We start from the raw sequence: 19136 nt of genomic DNA on the forward strand, positions 1-19136 counted from the left end.
GTTCGGCATAAGCAATCATTATCGCTTATACTAGGATAGAATATTACATCACAATCTTTCGAATGCAGCCTTTCAATGGACCTGCGTGAATGCGGGATACTGTGCATCAGGTCGTCCAATCTAATCTTAAACTAAAATTCGGATGAAAAGGAACTCTTTATCTATGCATGTGGCGTCCATGCAGGTCGCGAGCACCGTTTCTACCCTAAGACGTAACGCAGCGGATTACAACCACTTGTTTTGCTGTTTTATTATTACCTTTTATGTCCAACGTTAGTAGTAGTTAGTACAACAGAATATATACACAAGGATTACCCAAAATAAATAAATTGCTAAATATAAGAGATTTTTCCCTCTTATTTCCATCGCTGTAACTCTTTTCAAATGCCACCCCTCCCCTTATACTCCGCACTCCTAGTAGTCCTAGTCCTACACTCCACATACACAGGGTTCTCATACGTACACATACACACACACTTCTTTTTTTCTCTTTATCTGTGCTGTAATGCAACAGCTGCTGCTTAACAGCTATGGTGGATACAAAAGATTTTCTCAATCTTGAACCTTCTCTCTCTAACCCATTTGGGAAATTTTCTGACATTGATGATTTTTGTGCTCAAAATGTTGTCCACATTGACAAGAAGCTATTCATCGATCTACACCAGCTTTCTATTGGTCCTTTGCTCAGTGAAGGTCCCTATTCACTCGTTTATGAAGGATTGTGAGTCCCCTTTGAATTGTTTTCCATTTCTTCGTAGCCCCATTTTCCTTTTCCTTGGTTTACGTTTCTTGAATTAATTGCATTTCTCTTAAATATTGCATTTTGGAGTTTTCTTGATTTCTGGGGTGTCGGTCTGTCATTTTGTTCGGTGGAGTGGAAACCCCTTCTTCCGTTTTAGAGACTAAGAATTGCGTCATTGTTTGTTATTTGTTCTTACAAAGAACAAAAATTCATATCGACCCGTGTTGTTCTGGGTCATTGCGTGGCACTGGGCGTGGCTTTGGTGCAATTTATCTAAGAATTCACTTACTATCACAATAAGGAGAGATATTTCTGTCTTTGCGATAAGAGAATTTTACTTTTACTTTACGGTGTTCAAATTGAAGGGGACCGGTAAAGTTGCTCCCATGTGATGGGAGGTCATGGGTGTAAAGCTGTGTACAATAGACCCTCGTGGTCCGGCCCTTCCCGTACCCCGCGCATTAGTGCACTGGGCTGTTTTTTTTTTTTTTTACGGTGTTCAAATTACCAGCATTTTACTTTTACATCAAAATTGGAATATATGCAATCAGAAAGAATTGCCTAGTACTTGTGGGAGTGATTGAGTTCAGTAGTTCCTCGTATATATTATTGTCTCTAAGGATGTAATATGTAGAAGATAAAATTGTTTCAAATGCCAACAGAAGCAGAAGCAGCCCTTCTTTCAAAGAGAGGAACATGACCCTCGTGGTCCGGCCCTTCCCGTACCCCGCGCATTAGTGCACTGGGCTGTTTTTTTTTTTTTTACGGTGTTCAAATTACCAGCATTTTACTTTTACATCAAAATTGGAATATATGCAATCAGAAAGAATTGCCTAGTACTTGTGGGAGTGATTGAGTTCAGTAGTTCCTCGTATATATTATTGACTCTAAGGATGTAATATGTAGAAGATAAAATTGTTTCAAATGCCAACAGAAGCAGAAGCAGCCCTTCTTTCAAAGAGAGGAACATCTGTCAATCACATTTCTTTTGATAGGCGAAGGTGAATTCAAAGCTAAGAAGCTGGAATTCTAAAGAAAGAAAAAGGGAAAGCACTTTATCTAGATTAAGCTTACTCACTCCCAAAGTTCCAATTGTGCATCGATTAGGTTGTCGGTGGTCAAAAGCAGAAAAGTTTTTTTTAGATAAGCTCACATTTCTTGGATATTTCTGTAGTCCCGTGTTTTAGTATTTTTCAGTTAGAAAAGTTATAATGAGCTTATGGTTCTCGAGGCTCCGCTAAAACATTCAATGTGACTCAATTGAAGACTAGGAAGGAGCAAAAAGTCTACTTCATTAATGTATAAATCTGTGTTCAGCATATGCTTACGATTTGCTGACTACCGAAGATGGTCTGACCAATTCATTTGGCATTGAGTTCAGTCCTAAATCTTATCTTTTTTCTTATTTGTCCTAGTCTGTCATTGGGAGTGAACTTTGTTGAGATATAGTTTCTGTGTTACCTTATTGACTAAAAGGACTTACTTTTATATAAGTGAGGATTAAGGAAATAAGTTCCAACGCTCTTATTGAGCTTAGACATTAAATGAATTTTCAACCTAAATCTAACATAATCCATTTAAGGACATTGTAGGGAGAAAGACCAAGGGTTTTGAGGTATTAGAAGTAGGAAGGTAAGCAATAAATTGGTGAAGCAATGCTAGTTGCTTCGTATCGCAATCTTATCAATTTTGGAGAGGGTTGAAAAATTAGAAAACTAAAACAACAAAATGCATTCTCTTCGCAATGAAGTAATGAACATATTTAGTTTACATAATAAAGTAGAAGTTGTAAGTTAAAATACATTTCCTGCTTCCCTTGCTAGCGGAAGTAGGTCTCTTTCTCAATCTTACATCTATTCAGGAGCAAGGTAGGGAATTTTTTTTCCTGGAACTTTGATCCTTTTCTTAACTCATCTTTCTATCCTCTTGAAAGGTAGACATACGAACAACTATAGTTAAGAGGAAGATTATAAATGTAAAGAAATTAAATGCATTCGAGAAAGCTGTCCATAGTGTGGATATCTCACTGGTAGTAAGATTTCTTAATATCAACTTTGTTCCTCATTCAAATCTAGTAAGTTTTAATACCAATGGTTAAATAATTAGTAAGATAATTGCGTTCAGATTTTCTTAAATATATCTTTTAGAATAGCAAATGGTTCAATATCCTACTTATAACATTGTCAGTTATGATGAAGTGATATCAGGGCCCATTTGGACAGAGAGATTTGGCCCAATATATTTCACATCTATTATCCCAAATCTTTTGCATCCATTTTAAATACAAACCCCATTATGGTTTACATGAGTTGTTGTGACTTCATTTCAAATGAAACTCGAGAATGTGTAGTTCTGGAGTATATAAATTTGAGTTCCACTTCAATTCTAAATGTCTTCATTGAAGTGTCCCTAAGCGTATTTCAACCATTATCTGTAGTTTCACCTTGCCTAACCATTGAAAACTTAGTTTCCTGCTCCCTTCATTGGTTCACTGTTACGAACGTGAAGATAACCAGATTTATGTTGTACTAGATGTTTTTAGAATAATATCTCATTGTGGGTCAAACAATTATTGATAATAACTGCTTAGTCCCATCTCAGAAGAATTTGATTCTTAGAGAATCTACTTTAGTTCTATATGGTGTACACCCAAAACATCTACCTAAGATCTTTAAATTTACTGTTACCTCTCATTCACGTTAGTTAACACAAACTTTCTGGTTACTATCATTTGCACTCCCAAAATGTGATCCTGCATTTCAGTTCTTTTTATTAAGGGTCCTGCGTTTCTGAAGCACCTTTTGTAATACTTGTTCCAGATATAAATCCATGCCTGTTGCAATAAAAATAATACAGCCAGACAGATCGGCAAATGTGAGTCCCGAGCGGAAAGAAAAATTTCAGAGGGAGGTCCTTTTGCTATCTAAAGTGAAGCATGACAATATTGTGAAGGTATGTGGTGTTCAATAAGAAATAGTGCTACTGGTTAAATTTCATTCGCTTTGTCCACCTTGCTAATAGAGTCAAAATCAGGAAACAATGATTGGTTACTGGCTTTGAAGTCCAATATAGAAAGAGAATAAAACCTATAGCTTGTGGACTATGTAACCGTTTACAGTAATAACATTGGATATTTGGTGCTACTCTTTAAAAATTATATAAGAGGTCCTGTTGTATTTACTATATTTAGACATTAAGGGAAAAGAATTCCTCTCTATTTCATAACATTTCCTTGTGGAAATGATTTATTTATAAATCTAATATGCTCCTGTCTCGTCTTGGTATTTTGTTAAGCGTTCTTGTATAAATATCCAAGGTTAAATTTCCTATAAAATCTATTTGTTATTCGGATTTACTTCTATTTTTGCCAAGTACAAGGACAGCTTGGAACTCAAAACTGTTTTCTATTAAGCATATATGGTGTGCTTTGCTGTGATGTTCAAGGAAAGATCTTAATAAGCTCCTGGTCGGTTAGCGTGTAGTACAGATTATATGGTGTATAATATCCGCAATTATATACTGGATGCTTTTGAACTATTTTATCGATTCTTGCTAAAAAGTTGCTTCATCTGTAACTTGACCATGTTGTTTTAATCATGAAAGAGTTAGCTAAACTGGATAATTGCATGTTGCCTTAATATGTATTGCATGCTTAATCCTAATTGGATTCAGTATCTGATAAACCAAGCTGACCTCAACTAGTTTGAGATTGGGGCATAAGTGTTGTTGGCCTCAAACAGACGGCTAATGGACTAGCAGGGTAACAGAAAAAGAGTTTAAGAGTTTGCCTTTCATGGCCCTCTGTCCTATGTAGTATTTTACCAACTTTTGATTTACTCTTTCGAATGTTATTTCATAGGTTGAATAAATGCAGAATTATGCCTGATCCAACTTTCAAGCTTCTTAGCTGTTTGATAGTTGAGTTTAAATAGCTAACTGTATGTAGCTATACTTAATCCAATAGTGTAAGTGTCTTCCAACAGATCAAGACAGTTAATTATATTGTAAAATGTCTGTAAAAGGATTCAAGCATCAGACATTAGTCTTCGTACATTTCCTCAATATCTTGTCCTGTTTATCTCATTTCACATTATTGTTCAGAGACTGCCTTAAACGCATCCTTCTGTATGGTGATTGATTCTCTTTTCATTGGTTGCTAATATGCTGTAAATTGTTGAAACAGTTTATTGGTGCCTCCATGGAACCGGCAATGATGTTAGTTACAGAGCTAATGAGAGGCGGCACGCTTCAGAAGTACTTGTGGAGCATCAGACCACATTGTCCGGATCTGAAACTTTCTCTAAGTTTTGCGTTGGGAATCTCTCGAGCAATGGAGTATTTGCATGCAATTGGAATTATTCACCGCGATTTGAAGCCAAGTAATTCTCTGCCTATCTTGTAGTTCGCTATTGCACTTTCAAGTTTTAGGTTTAGGTGGCTACAGAGTAGGTAGTGTTATCACACACTGATCAGGATTACTACTTGCTTGAGTTGCATGACTTTTTTTTAATTTTTTTTTATGATTTTGTATGAACATAAGAAAACAACTCCACTTCAAAGCCAGACTTGCTGGAATAGTCTATATGAGTCCTTGTATCCATTTTGCTCCATTTGGGAGGTTTTCATTCAACTACTTGATAATTTGTTTTCCAGGACAAATTAGGGATTCTAAAAAACTAGGAATTCTCCAAATCTCACACCCATCTCAACTTCATGTCAAATACGGACTTATAGCAAGTGCTCCTATAACGATTAACCTTAATTCCGACTAGTTGGTATCACCTATACAGATATTTTACTTATATCTCTATCCTTTGCTAAGTCCGAATGGGTTCCAAGAAATTCTGGGTGTTTTCAGACAACTTTCTTTGTTGATATTTGGTCTATCTCGATCATGGTTTTCACATTACGGGTTGGTAAATTTGGAGGTCTACATAGGACATGACCAAACGTCTCGCGTGGCCTTCTCTTTTTTTATCTATACATGCTACTTGCACCTTCTGGTGAATGTGATATATTTAATCTTGTATGACTGTGCATCCTTCCTAACATCTGCATTTCTATGACACTCATTTTTTGTGGAATGGCCTAATATTCACTCCTATGCAGCATTATTGGTTTTATAACTGTTCAATGGGCTTGCTTTGTATTTGGTAGGTCATATCATCTGACACTCTTGTAGCGCTTCTCGCCGTGCTATTTTGATTCTATGTAATGTTTTCATCTGTTATACCGTTGTATTGAAATACTAAGCCTAAAAATATAGATTGCCTGCATGAGACATCACAGTCTTATCTCATCTCATCTCAAATTTATTCTTTATATGCTAGCTAAACATATGGTTGATATATTCTGTTTTATTTCTACTTATCTTTAAATCTTTACGCCCTTGATTGCTTCTCCATAGTTCAAACTTTTGGTTGACACCATTACTAGTTTCGTCAGTTAACTCAGTATTGACTACAAATAACATGCACCAAGCCACACCCTATCTTGTATATTTTTAGTTGACTCATAATTATGGTAAATAAATATGGCCTAAAGGTAGATCCCCGGTGTAAACCTACTATTACGGGAAACTTCTTAGTATCTCTTCTCACTATTCTCACACTTGTGAATGGCCTTTTTTCATACATATCCTGTATGGTATTTATATATGTTATAGGAGCTCCTTTTTTCTCCAGTATACACCAAAGAACTTCTCTTGGCACTCTATCATACGTTTCTCTAGGTCAACTAATTTCATGTGGCGATCTTCCTTCCACTCCAATAAATCTCCATAAGCCTTTTAGTGAAAATATAGCCTTTATTGTAGATCTATCTGGCACAAATTTGGTTTCCAGTCACTTTGTAGTGGACCTAAATTGATGCACCAATTTCATTCTGTGTACCGTAAGTTTAAATACCGTGATAGTTTGACAGCCTTTACTGTGAAGGTAGATTAATGATTAAACATACTCATTATCTAATTTTTTTTTTTAAGATAAATAAATATTATTAAGACAAGTACCAAGATGGTACTGCAAAATACAAATTACAACAGTACAGAGATCGCCATATAGCAGTTAAGCACACTCATCTCAATGAATCTAAAAAGTCTCATTATCTAATCATGAAACAAAGAAAAATCTAATGCACATGCATTATGAAAATACTAGAGCTCCCAGTAGTTGGCTAATGTCTTACTTACAGTAAAAGTCCCTGTATGTATCTGTTTGGCTCCTTCTCCATAAAAAATCTTTTAATCAAATTCTTCAACTTGATTCTGATTTAGTAAAACTAGGCAAAGTGCTGAGAAATAAAAGAGAAGTGCTTTTGTGGCAGCCGTAAGAAAGAGTGGATAGGAGTGAAGAAAGCCTAATTTCTGAAAAGGATTATCAGACCATTAAGATGGTTGAAACTGGAATTTCATTGTTTGATTCTGTTATTCATTGCCATTTTGCCATATTTGCAGGTAACTTACTCCTCACAGAAGACAAGACAAAAGTTAAACTAGCTGACTTTGGGTTAGCTAGGGAGGAGGCAGACTCTGAAATGACAACAGAAGCTGGTGCATACCGCTGGATGGCTCCGGAGGTATAACATTGGACGAAAATGTTTACACCCTGCTTAATAATAGCGTGTATGCCTTACCCTTTACAAATGCCAGATGTTCAGCATTGACCCAATTAAAATTGGAGTGAAGAAATACTACAATCATAAAGTGGATGTCTACAGTTTCTCAATGGTTCTGTGGGAGCTTCTCACCAACAGCACTCCGTTTAAGGGACGAAGCAACATTATGGTGGCATATGCTACAGCTACGGTATGTGTTTTCTATTGATAATAGTTTACTCGTCTAACAAGTTTCCAGTGACCGGTAAATATGATATTTTCATTTCTTTAATAAATTCCAGAAATTGCGTCCTAGCATGGATAACATTCCGAGGGAGATAGAACCCCTTCTTAGCTCTTGCTGGGCAGAGGATCCAGCAGACCGACCAGAATTTGAGCAAATATCAGATTTCATCGCGAATATTCTTCGCAATGTGTGCACCTCGGAGACGACTTCTCCAAATCTGTTTGAGATGGAGAATCCCACAAGCAAAGAGTTGGTCAATTCTCCTGGCACAAATTATTTGATGGACAGGGATGCAGAAACTAGCAAGAAAAAAACAAGGAGTTCATGTTGTTGCTTCATGACTGCCTATGATGATTCTCTCTGATAGGTGGAGAGACTTTTTCTTAGGATATGGTTAGGTGTAAATAATTGATTGACTTCCCGTCTTTTTTCGCCAGTTTTATGATATATAGAACAGACTTCATTGTTCTCCAAATACACCATCATTGTAGACATTGTACAGAAAGCAAATAGAATGTTTAGAATAGAACAGAAATATGAAAGGAGCATGACTCAGGTCAAAGTTCATCAATCCACCATCTTTTGGTACAGATTTCCTTTGCATTTCTGCAATTCTATAAACCAGATATAGACATGTGCCAAGCAGGGGCGAAGCTATACTCTAGTAAGGGTGGTCAATTGACCAGCCTTCATCAGAAAATTATATTGCATATATAGGTACAAAATTAAGTTTAAAGGTATATAACAAGTATTGAAACACCTTTGGAAAAATTTCTGGCTTTATCACGGTGACAAGTAATGTGTAATGTGTTGTGCCAAGTCAAATTTAAGGTCGACAAATGATGTCAAGTGACTGGGTGTGCCAAATCAGCTTCAAGTTTGAATTCTATGTTAAGGTGACGTGACACGCAAGTCAATTTAATATTTTTGCACGAAACTCTTCAAACTGTTAAGTTTCAGACCAAATATAACTGACTTTTGCCTGATGAAATTACTAATTGCCGAAGCAAATTTTGTCTCAGAAACATTGGCAAATGTAGTACGTTATATATATGAAAATAAAATAACAACCATTCCCTCCCCTACTCCAGTACGCAACAATTTCCCAATATTCTGGCGATCATTACTCTGTCCTCTAATCTTGTAGTTCTCTCGGTTGTCTCCTATTTCCACCAAATGGGGTATTCTTTTAGGATTTGTCTTATATCATACTTAATAGTATAAATTAGCATTTTTACAAATTAGTATAATTTAATTTGTTGTAAAATGGTACTGCCTCGGGTTATAACTCACTGAATATGGATAGTTATCTTTAATTATACATGACAGCGTGCAAAAATTATATACTATCAGTATATAAAAATTTAATTTATTAAGTACTACTTTTGCTTTCACCACATTAGTCTCTCCTCACATATTGCCCTCATTTTCTTAATCACGTTTGTGAACACAAACCCATAATTTCGTGTGAGCTGATTCAACTAAATTGCGGCACAACCGTGGCTGCAAAGTCACGTTCAATAGAGCACTGAGCACAGTTTGCCGCCTCCTTTTGGACAAAGACCGTACCTAATTTGGATTTAAGTTTTTTATTAAAAACAATTGCTCCCAAATTACATAAGTCCAAGCACATCATCGGGATTAGATTAGTTGAACTTTGCAAAATGAGTCAAATTTAAGCTCAATAGAGTTAAACTATATGCCAAGTGAGCTGGTGTGCCAAATCAAAATAAAAGCAAACTCTTTTTAAAAGAAAAGGTAAAGAGCGTGGAAATATTGTGATTAAGGCTTGAACAACAAATAATATGTCAAATCACGTGACATGCAAAGGCAAAGTAATAGACATGAAAGCTTGAACACCAAGGCCTTTCATATCGTTAAAAAAAGTTAGAGTGGAAATATTGTGATAATAAATTTGTTCATAAAAACTCCCTTGACCCCTATACAACAATGTTCTATTGCTGAATCTTCATAATTAATATACACATATTTAACTTTCCTACGGTAATTGAAATATATAACTAGTATTAATAACTTTTTAGATAAAATTGGTTCAACTGAATGCATAAGACTGTGAAAAAAATTGCTCAAACACAAATTAGTTCTCTTTTAACAAGGCTAATATGAAGATTAATTGAGGAAGTGAGACAAAGTAAATTCTTTAGAAATAAAACCTAATCAAACTTTTAATTAAGTTGAAACATGAATGCCTATTGGTACAATTCACATGTTAAGACACCCAAACGGCGCCGCCTCTACATGACCCAAAGACTTGAAGGGGAAAGCAAAAGGAAAAAGGGGGACACAAACTTAAAAGGACCGTTTGGCCATAGGTTTTGCCAAAATAAACTTGAGTTTTATTTGACAAATACAGATTTGGGCATAGATTTTATTTATATTTTGGCCAAATTTCAAATCCCAAAACCAGCTCAATAGCTGGTTTTGGGCCAAACCCCTAATAATACACATGTTTTTCCAAAATAAATTTAGAAAATATATTTTGAAAACGTATGTCCAAACACATTTTCATCTCCAAGCCAAACTTCACCTAAAACAGATTTTTCAAAATAAATTTGTGAATCTATGACCAAACGCTAGCTTAGCTGACTTACAGTTGGGAAAATTAATAAGTTAAGTTATCCAAAAATTTTGTTGCCCTGTCATTCCTATCCACTCTTCTATTGCCAACTGTACACTCTCTTTTCCCCTCACGTGTCACCTTTCTCCCCAAACCCTACTACTTCCCTCCTTTTATCACATTGGTCCAGCCCCCGGTAATTAAACCCAAGACTTCTTATATCCCATTTTACATATACTTCTTCGTTTCAATTTATCTGAACCTATTTTTTTTTAATTCGTACAAAAAAAATAACTTCTTTCCTTATTTGAAAATAATTTACTATTATATAATAATTTATAACCACATAAAATATATATACCTTATTTTAGGACACAAATTCAAAAATTTAAGTAAAATATACAGGAGTAACACACTAGCAAGTCTTTGTTTAAAAAGGAAAATAGTTAAGACAAAAACTGACTTCCTTGTTCCTGTTTCCCCCCTGTATGAAACTGCAACTACTTTCTTCTTCTTCTTCTTCTTCTTTTTGTCACAGTGTTCTGTTCAGACCCAAGAACCAAGATTATTAGGACAACCTTAACCCTACTAAAGTTTCTTTAATCTCCTGAGGGAGCACTTGTTTACCAACAAGCAGAAGAAGAAAACGTGAAACCAAAAAAGTAAAGTTAAAAAATCAAAACTTTAGCCGACTTGGAACCTCCTTGTTCCACCTCACATCCCCCTCTTCCAATACGGCCCAGGTCAGCTCCCCCCACCACCTCTTCTTTCTTTGTTTTGTTTCTTACTTCCTAATTTGGTATGGATTATTTGCCTTTGTGTTTGCACGCGCCTTAACATGCTAATACTCCACACACACACACACAGAGACAGACAACTACAAGAGAATTAACTAAGACATGATTTGTTTGTTGTTATTTTTTTAATCCTGTTTTAAAATTTTGAACTTTGGGATCTCTCTTTTAGTCTTTAGCGGTTTCCTTTTGGTTTGTGTACTCGGTCTCTGTCATGTTTGAAATTGAGCTTTACTTCTGTCTTTTGAGCTTAATAATCAATCTAGCAAGTCCCAAAAGGTTTCTTGGAAGACAAATTCTTGCAACTAAGTTGTTCAATTGACAAAAGAAAAACCCAATTCTTTGCCCAGTTTTGTATTAGTATGAATTAATTGCCTTTGATTTAAATCTTTTCTTGCTTTCTGGTAGTGGAATTATTCTATCTGGTTTTAAGTGAACTTTCCAAATTTCTCTCTTTCTCCCTTATTTTCTTTGGTACATGTTAGTATGTTACAGATGAGAATTATTTCTAATTAGGGGTGGGCGGTCTCCGACTTCTTTGTTCTATTAACCCTAGAGCTCTATAGTCCTATAGAGAGGACACTTCAACCTGAAATATTGTGCCTAAAGATGGTGTACATAGATGTTGGCAATATTCTTTAAGTAAAAACACCAACTATATATTTTATTGTAAGATTTAACATTAACAAATATTTATGGTGCAATTTGGTCTTCATGGTAAACCATTGTATTTGGTGCAATTGGTCTTCATGGAAGTGATGTTGAACCCAAGAAAAGTATGGACTAGAGACCATTAAGAAAGACTTGACCTTTTGGATTAATGGATGACATTATTTATATTTTGAAATTTAATTATATAGGAACTAGAATTTGAAGTTCATGGTTTCTGAACATACCTCTGAACTCATAGCACCTTTTAGCTATGGTGTTCGCAATTAAATATTTATACACATATAATGATTTTCCTAATACAAGTATGTGGTCGAAGCAAAAGCTACTGGGTTTTCAGAACCTGTAGCTAATATTATAGCTCCGCCCTTGTATATAGTCATGGAAAGGATTTTCCTTTTCTTGATAATCTATTAGTCTACAATGTTTTCTTTGGAAACGTACCAGATAGCAATTTCTTTAAGAAAATACATTAATATTTTTTGGTAAGATTTATTTGTTTGAAATGAGTACTTGCCTTATGTACATCCCTCTAGAATTGTGCTTCAATTTCTCTATATTCAGCGTAACACAGATTGCACCGTAAATTTAAAAGATTGCTTTGCATGAATTTGTAAATTATTTAATCTTTGATGGCTTTACAGCTTCTTTCATCCTTTTGATGATACAGTTCAATGGTTTTTGTGTAAACCAAAAAAGAGGAAATATGACATTTGTTTCTCATTGTTATATTATGCATGGTAAGATGATTTGTTCTTAGGCAGGAGGTTTTATGACCTAGTTTACACCGATATATTTACAAGTATAATTTTTTAAGCCCTCTATTTACATCAACTCAACCGTAACTAATGTGGATTTGAGGCACAGTGATCTCTATGCTTATCAGAAAAGCAACAAATTGTATACTTGTTCCTATGACAGTGACCGCATAATCTCTATAGGTGGAAAATGGTAGGAGTTCTAACTTCTACTTATCCAAAAAAAAGAAAGTGGAAGAGTTCTAATTTCTTTTCCCTATTTATGATCTATCTAGCGTTTATTCGAGTACACCATTTCTGAACTATTCACGTGGATACCCGAGTATACAATCAATTGACCCAATGGGAGCTGGGGAAGAGAGCACCCCTACAAAGCCTTCAAAACCGGCTTCAACTCAGGTCCCTTTCCTTCTCTTTCTTTTCTTTTGTACATTTACGGCTAATAAGTCATTAAACATGTGCTGTTCTCTCTCTTCCTCTCTCTCTCTCTCTGTATGTGTATGTGTGTGTGCACAGATGTGTTAATGTATGTATTGGCTCACTGCTAACAAGTTTTCTAATGTTTGATCAGGAGACACAAACTACACCCTCATATCCTGATTGGTCAAGCTCTATGCAGGTTGATATTAAGTTCCATAATGATTAAGCCAATAACATGAATGCTGATGAATAATTGTTCTAGTTTTCTAGTCTATCAAGTACTAATTCTCTTTTCCTGGTTAGGCTTATTATAGCGCTGGAGCTACTCCTCCCTTCTTTGCCTCACCTGTTGCTTCTCCTGCTCCCCACCCATACTTATGGGGAGGCCAGGTAATTGATTTTCCATTCTTAATTTATTTAGTTTCCTGCTTTACGATTTTTCTATCACATGATCTCAGAACCTATCTATAGTACTTTCTCTGATCACCTTGTGATATTTCAGCATCCTCTTATGCCTCCTTATGGGACTCCAGTCCCATATCCAGCTTTATATCCTCCTGCCGGAGTTTATGCTCATCCTAACATGGCCGCGGTAATCAAGCTTGTCGGTACTTTGTTCTTATGAATTTGAAAGCTGTGAAAGGAAGTTACCTCTTCTTCAAAAAATAAAAAATACAAAAAAGAAGTTTTTGTTAATACCTTTGTTCATGTTTTTTCAGCAGACTCCAAACACAGTGCAGGCAAACCTTGAATCAAACGGGAAGGATCCTGAAGGAAAGGATCGGAGTACAAACAAAAAGTTAAAGGCCAGTTCTGGTGGCAAGGCGGGCGACGGCGGGAAAGTTGCTTCAGGTTCTGGAAATGATGGTGCCACACAAAGGTCTGATTTTGTATCACATTTTCCATAAATTCTTCTTTTTTGATCAGTCATGCATCTAAGTGGAATATATTTTCTTGAACAGTGATGACAGCAGAAGTGAAGGTACATCAGATACAAATGATGAAAATGATAACCACGTGAGTATTCAGATCAATCTAACCACCTTTTTTCTTTATTTACATACTATGGAGATCGCGAGTCCTATGATTGCTAGTTGATTTTTTTTTTTGATAATATGTAATCTCAGGAATTTGCTGCAAGCAAGAAGGGAAGCTTTGATCAAATGCTTGCCGATGGTAACTTCTGTGACCTTTCTTCTCGGTTCTGACATTCTTACTTTCAATAACCGAGTTTCTAAATCTGGCGATTATCAGGAGCCAGTGCGCAGAATAATCCCACAACAGCGAATTACCAGACCTCTATGCATGCAAATCCTGTCACTGTGCATGCAACTAACCTAAATATTGGAATGGATGTGTGGAATGCATCATCTGCCGGTCCTGGAGCGATCATAATACAGCCAAATGTGAATGGTCCAGTTATAGGACATGAAGGAAGGATGAATGATCAATGGGTTCAGGTACATTTTCTTTTCTTTAGCTTTTTTCACTCACTGAAATCAGTACTGTCATTTTTGACCAGATTAGTTTGTGTACTCTGTACTTCAAATTCTCCAGTCTAACTGCTTGTCTGTAAAAAGCTGCATATATTCCACCCATCTGGTAGCAGATGGTATCACTTAAGGTGGAATATTTTCTCTCATAACCCTAATTGTCGGTGTATCTTGAGTCTTAACATAGAGAGTTCCATGAATAGATGTAAAATAAGTGGCTAAAAAGACTAATTTGTGAATTTTTTAGTTTCACAATTGTGAGCGAAGAAAGATCACAACCTGGAGAACTCTTAAAAGCACTCAACACTCTGATTTTACAAGGCTTCAGGTGTTTTAATTTGGTGGGTCCAGAAACAGCTCCAACTTAAAATAAGCCAGAAAACTCCTGAAGCTATGCTGGTTTCATTCTTTATGGGTTAAAATTACCTGTTTGTAGGATTCGATTTTCTTATCAAGTTTTTTGCATTAAAATTATTTAAACCTTCATATAGTTTGAAAGGGATTATAAAACTGAACTTCCTTGTATCATTAGTTCTTGAACATGGTTCCATCTCATTTTTTCTGTATCTCTGGATATAGCAGCATCTTGTGCTTGTTTGAAGTTCATGGTTCTACTTTATAACACCGCCGCTGCCACCCCCCAAAAAACTTTCATGGATCTTTCAGGTAGAGCAGTAAATTATGTAAGACACAAAAGGCACTTTTCCATATTCCATAGGTCGATAGTTCCCGTTCGTTTTTTATGTGCCAGAGCAAGTACACAATCAATGATGGGGTTATAGCCCTGTTATCATCGTTTTTCTGTTTCTTTTTGTTGATAGATTTCGTTGTAACCCTCGCTTTGACAGGACGAACGTGAACTTAAAAGACAAAAGAGAAAGCAATCTAATAGGGAGTCAGCTAGGAGGTCAAGGCTACGCAAGCAGGTATGAGTTACTCTTTGTAGATAATGTTACTCTTTCCGTCTTTTACCAGTCAGAATTGAGTATATGTCTTCTATTATATGAGCCATATAGATTCTTCTCCACATGGCTTTAGACTCAGACATCTGGTTTCAAGCAGAGGTCCCCAAATTTATTTCTAATAATAAATAAAAGCAGCTCTTAAAGACAATGATGGGGTCTATAGTCTCTACACCAATATAAAGCCTTAAGATTATTCTGTTTTACGCATCCAAGAGTGACCTAGTGGTCAATAAAGTGGGGTGAGAACATGAGGTCTCAGGTTCAAAACCTAGCGGATGCACAAATACAAGGTAATTTCATCCCATCTATCCAAACCTTGGTGGATGGAGTTACCTGGTACCTGTTGCTGGTGGGAGGTGACAGGTATCCCGTGGAATTAGTCGAGGTTCGTACAAGTTGGCCCTGACATCACGGTTATTTAAAAAAAAAGATCATTCTGTTTTACGCCATCATATGGCACACTGATCTTTTTGCATTTTCGTCTAGCCACATTAACTTAGACTGATGCTTCAAGTTCCTTGTTTCAACCAAATCATTAATATCTTATGATGATGAATTTTTCTAGTTGATTGAAACACATTGTGTCACCTTTATGAAATGGTCTCCGGTATAAATAAGAATCGGGAATGCAATTCGATGTGATATCGGCATATCATGCTCTAATCTGCAGATAGTGTTTTAAGGCCCTAGTAACTGTAACGTTCTTTAGTGTTTTCTCTTTTCCTCTGAAAGAACAAAATCTGGTGTCTCTATTATTTCAATTCGTGAAGACAATGTAAAGCACAGCAACAACAACAACAACAACAACCCAGTATAATCCCATTAGTGGGGTTTGGGGAGGGTAGTGTGTACGCAGACCTTGGTTTGGGGAGGGTAGTGTGAACGCAGACCTTACCCCTACCCTGAGGTAGGGAGGCTGTTTCCGATAGACCCTCGGCTCCCTCCCTCCAAGAACTCCCCACCTTGCTCTTGGGGTGACTCGAACTCACAACCTCTTGATTGGAAGTGGAAGGTGCTCACCACTAGAGCGACCCACTCTTGTCGAAGACAATGTAAAGCACATGTGAGAAAATTTCTTCGAGTTGTAGAAGACAAATTAACGGATGGTATGTACCAAAAATGGAATATAATGTGAAAAAGCAACAGGAGATGCATTCATATCAAATGTCACGTAATACAAACCACTTATAGACGGTCTCCCTTAAATCACCATCCTCTTGAAGGCTGATTACCTGTTCTCAAAAGTAAGTCTGTCCCAACTATGTCTAACCCTTTCCAAAGAGAATCTTATATCAAATCCTAGTTCAATCTCTTTTATGGACCCTTAGTCAATACTTGGGGGTCGTTTGGTACGCGGGATAAGGTGGAATAAAGTATTGTACTAAATTTATACCATATTTGGTTGATGGTATAAATTTATTCCGGGATAAAATTATACCGTAAACGAAACATGGTATAAACTTAGTCCCAGACTTAATCCTGGATATCCCATCTTATCCCACCTTATCCCATCAAATTTGGTATTATTTTATCCCACCTCCCAGGTAGGATAAATTAGTCTAGGGATTATAGTCCCAGGATTATAATCCCGGAATAAGTTAGTCCGCGTACCAAACGATCTCTTAATATTCTTGTCCTCTCACCTTATAGACTTAATTGTTAATTATAACTACTGACCCTTTTGTGAAACTGTTCCGTAATCTTCCTAGCTAAGACATATTATGTCAACGTAGGGAGTAATAAATACTCGTATATTTGAGAGACATGGTTGGGTAAATGTAGCCACTAATGTAAAATATACTCTCCTTTACCTATCAGTTACGCTCTTGAAAATACCTTTTAGCCCTTGAGCTCCTGGAAAGGCAATTGTTCTAGGCAAAACAGCTCGAACCAGAAAACTATTTAGTGACAAATAAAAACATATATGACCATGAATCTTGATGGGCTTAATTGAATAGGAAGTGGATAACTGGATAGAAGTGTAAATACCCATTATTATTTCTCATGTCATTGGGGATCGATGCATAACCTAAGTGTATCCACTCAAAAGGAGAAAGATAAAGAAGAAAAAATTCACCCAGATGCAGTAGTCAGCTACTGTTTTCTCCTAATGATAGTTGTTAGTTAAATTAAATGGTTACATGAAGTGATGGGAAGCGTCATTAAATTAATGCCAAGAAACAAAGGAATTGGCTGCTTTCCATTTTAGGAGTTCATCTTACTGTATGTGGACTTTTCCTGTCCTTGTATATGACGTCAGTTTAGAAAGGAGTTACAACTGGTGACTAAGTGTAAAAATTCTTCCCGTGCACATCAAGCTTGTACCTCAGCCGACACAAAAACATGATACTCTTTTCCATTCATGTCACAACAGCAACCAGAATTCCAGCAGGATAGCAAACAAGCTGATTTTAGTTCTTAATAATGTTCATGGGCGGTTTGATTGTTTGCTTGCTCCAATTTCTGGAATCCAAAATGTACTCAAAATTTCCTTTAGATTTTCTGGCAGTCATGTTGTTTTCTGTTTCTTATTTTTGCAGGCTGAGTGTGAAGAGCTGCAGCGTAGGGTAGAAGCTTTGAGCAGCGAGAATCATTCACTCAAAGATGAGCTCCAACGGCTCTCTGAGGAATGTGAGAAGCTTACCTCAGAGAATAGTTTGATAAAGGTACTTAATACCTTGTTAAGTGTTCCTCTAATTGCTTATCCTCCTTGATATTTGGTAATATTCTCAAGTACCCTCTTCATGTCATCCCCTTTTTCCTTTCCCTCATTTACCTTTGCACTTTATAGGGATAGTGTGATGCTGCTTCACGAATAGCATTTTGTTATAACTAATGTGAGGCAATTAGTATCGTAGAATCTTGTTTTGTAGTGCTACTTTTTTTCCCTTGCAAAGGATTTCTTTTTAACCTGACGAAGCAGTTGTGAAGGAGAAAGATGAAATTAAAGTACTGATATTTGCTGGAATATGGTGGTAAAACAGGAAGAGTTAACGCGTTTATGTGGGCCAGATGCTGTGTCTAAGCTAGAGAGCAACGGCAATGCCACTCATGAGGAAGCTAGTTAAGGAAAAGCCAGACACTGAGTAGTAGGTGATTTAAGTGCTCACAAATATTTCAGGAGCCAAAAGAATTCATTGCTTCTAGGTGCAGAAATGTTTGTTGTCCTACTAACCTATACCTTTAACCCTTTTTGAGTGTGACTAAAACATTTATTTTCTAATTGTAACCCCAGTGTTCTGTGCTCTTGTTAAATTACCTGGAAGAAGTCAGTGCACCATTGAGTACTGTTTCATTTTCATTGGATATTTTTAAAGTTTCTTGCATTGAATGTGGATGAGATTTTGGCAGGGAATATCTTTGAAATATGAGAAAAATAGCAAATTATTTTTTAATTCTAAACTAACTAGAGTTGGTTATATAAATTTTATATTGTCATTTTCTTCAACTCGGAGTCTATTTACATGAGATAAGAATACTTTTGGTATATGTTTTTTTTTTTTGGGAGGGGGGAATGTCTACGGCAAGCAGTACTCCCTCCGTCTTAAATTATCTGTCATGATTTCTAAAAATAATTGTCTAAAATTATTATTTGTCATTTTTAAAGTTTAAGATAAAATAAATTATATTTTTTCCATTTTACCCTTAACATTAATTGTTATTGAAGATGTAGATAGTACTTAAATAGAGTAAATATTCAATGAAGAGAGATTATATTTTAAAATATAAATAAGGGTAAAATAGTCCAAGCTCGTTCTAATTAATTTTTTCTTAAGGAGCGTGTAAAAGAGAAACACGACAATAATCTGAGGCAGAGGGAGTAATTGGTCATTACTTGTTATAATGGTTAAATTAATAGTGTAAATTATTTTCATA

The 19136-nt window shown here is 36.0% G+C and overlaps 2 protein-coding genes across 8 annotated transcripts; both read left to right on the plus strand.

Moving 5' to 3' along the window:
* The first annotated feature begins 380 nt into the window (after positions 1–380).
* LOC107759674 (serine/threonine-protein kinase STY13-like) lies at positions 381–8150 on the plus strand. Its single transcript, XM_016577666.2, has 6 exons — positions 381–721; positions 3562–3694; positions 4926–5121; positions 7197–7318; positions 7392–7547; positions 7639–8150. The coding sequence occupies exons 1-6, from the start codon at positions 531–533 to the stop codon at positions 7945–7947; spliced, it is 1107 nt and encodes a 368-aa protein (XP_016433152.1). The 5' UTR covers positions 381–530; the 3' UTR covers positions 7948–8150.
* A 2470-nt stretch (positions 8151–10620) lies between these two features.
* Positions 10621–18615, plus strand: LOC107759670 (G-box-binding factor 1). Of its 7 annotated transcripts, none has more exons than XM_016577658.2 (13): positions 10766–10904; positions 12492–12575; positions 12658–12781; positions 12954–13001; positions 13106–13192; positions 13305–13406; positions 13522–13682; positions 13765–13819; positions 13930–13978; positions 14057–14262; positions 15144–15221; positions 17801–17926; positions 18245–18615. In XM_016577658.2, the coding sequence occupies exons 3-13, from the start codon at positions 12725–12727 to the stop codon at positions 18326–18328; spliced, it is 1053 nt and encodes a 350-aa protein (XP_016433144.1). In that variant the 5' UTR covers positions 10766–10904; positions 12492–12575; positions 12658–12724; the 3' UTR covers positions 18329–18615. The 7 variants fall into 7 exon arrangements, with proteins under 7 accessions (XP_016433143.1, XP_016433145.1, XP_016433146.1 ...); XM_075235242.1 differs by having other exon boundaries at positions 13305–13394; XM_075235243.1 differs by having other exon boundaries at positions 13305–13394; positions 13525–13682.
* Positions 18616–19136: the final 521 nt, after the last annotated feature.

This window comes from Nicotiana tabacum, chromosome 17, assembly GCF_000715075.1.
Source record: "Nicotiana tabacum cultivar K326 chromosome 17, ASM71507v2, whole genome shotgun sequence".
Classification (NCBI taxonomy): domain Eukaryota; kingdom Viridiplantae; phylum Streptophyta; class Magnoliopsida; order Solanales; family Solanaceae; genus Nicotiana; species Nicotiana tabacum.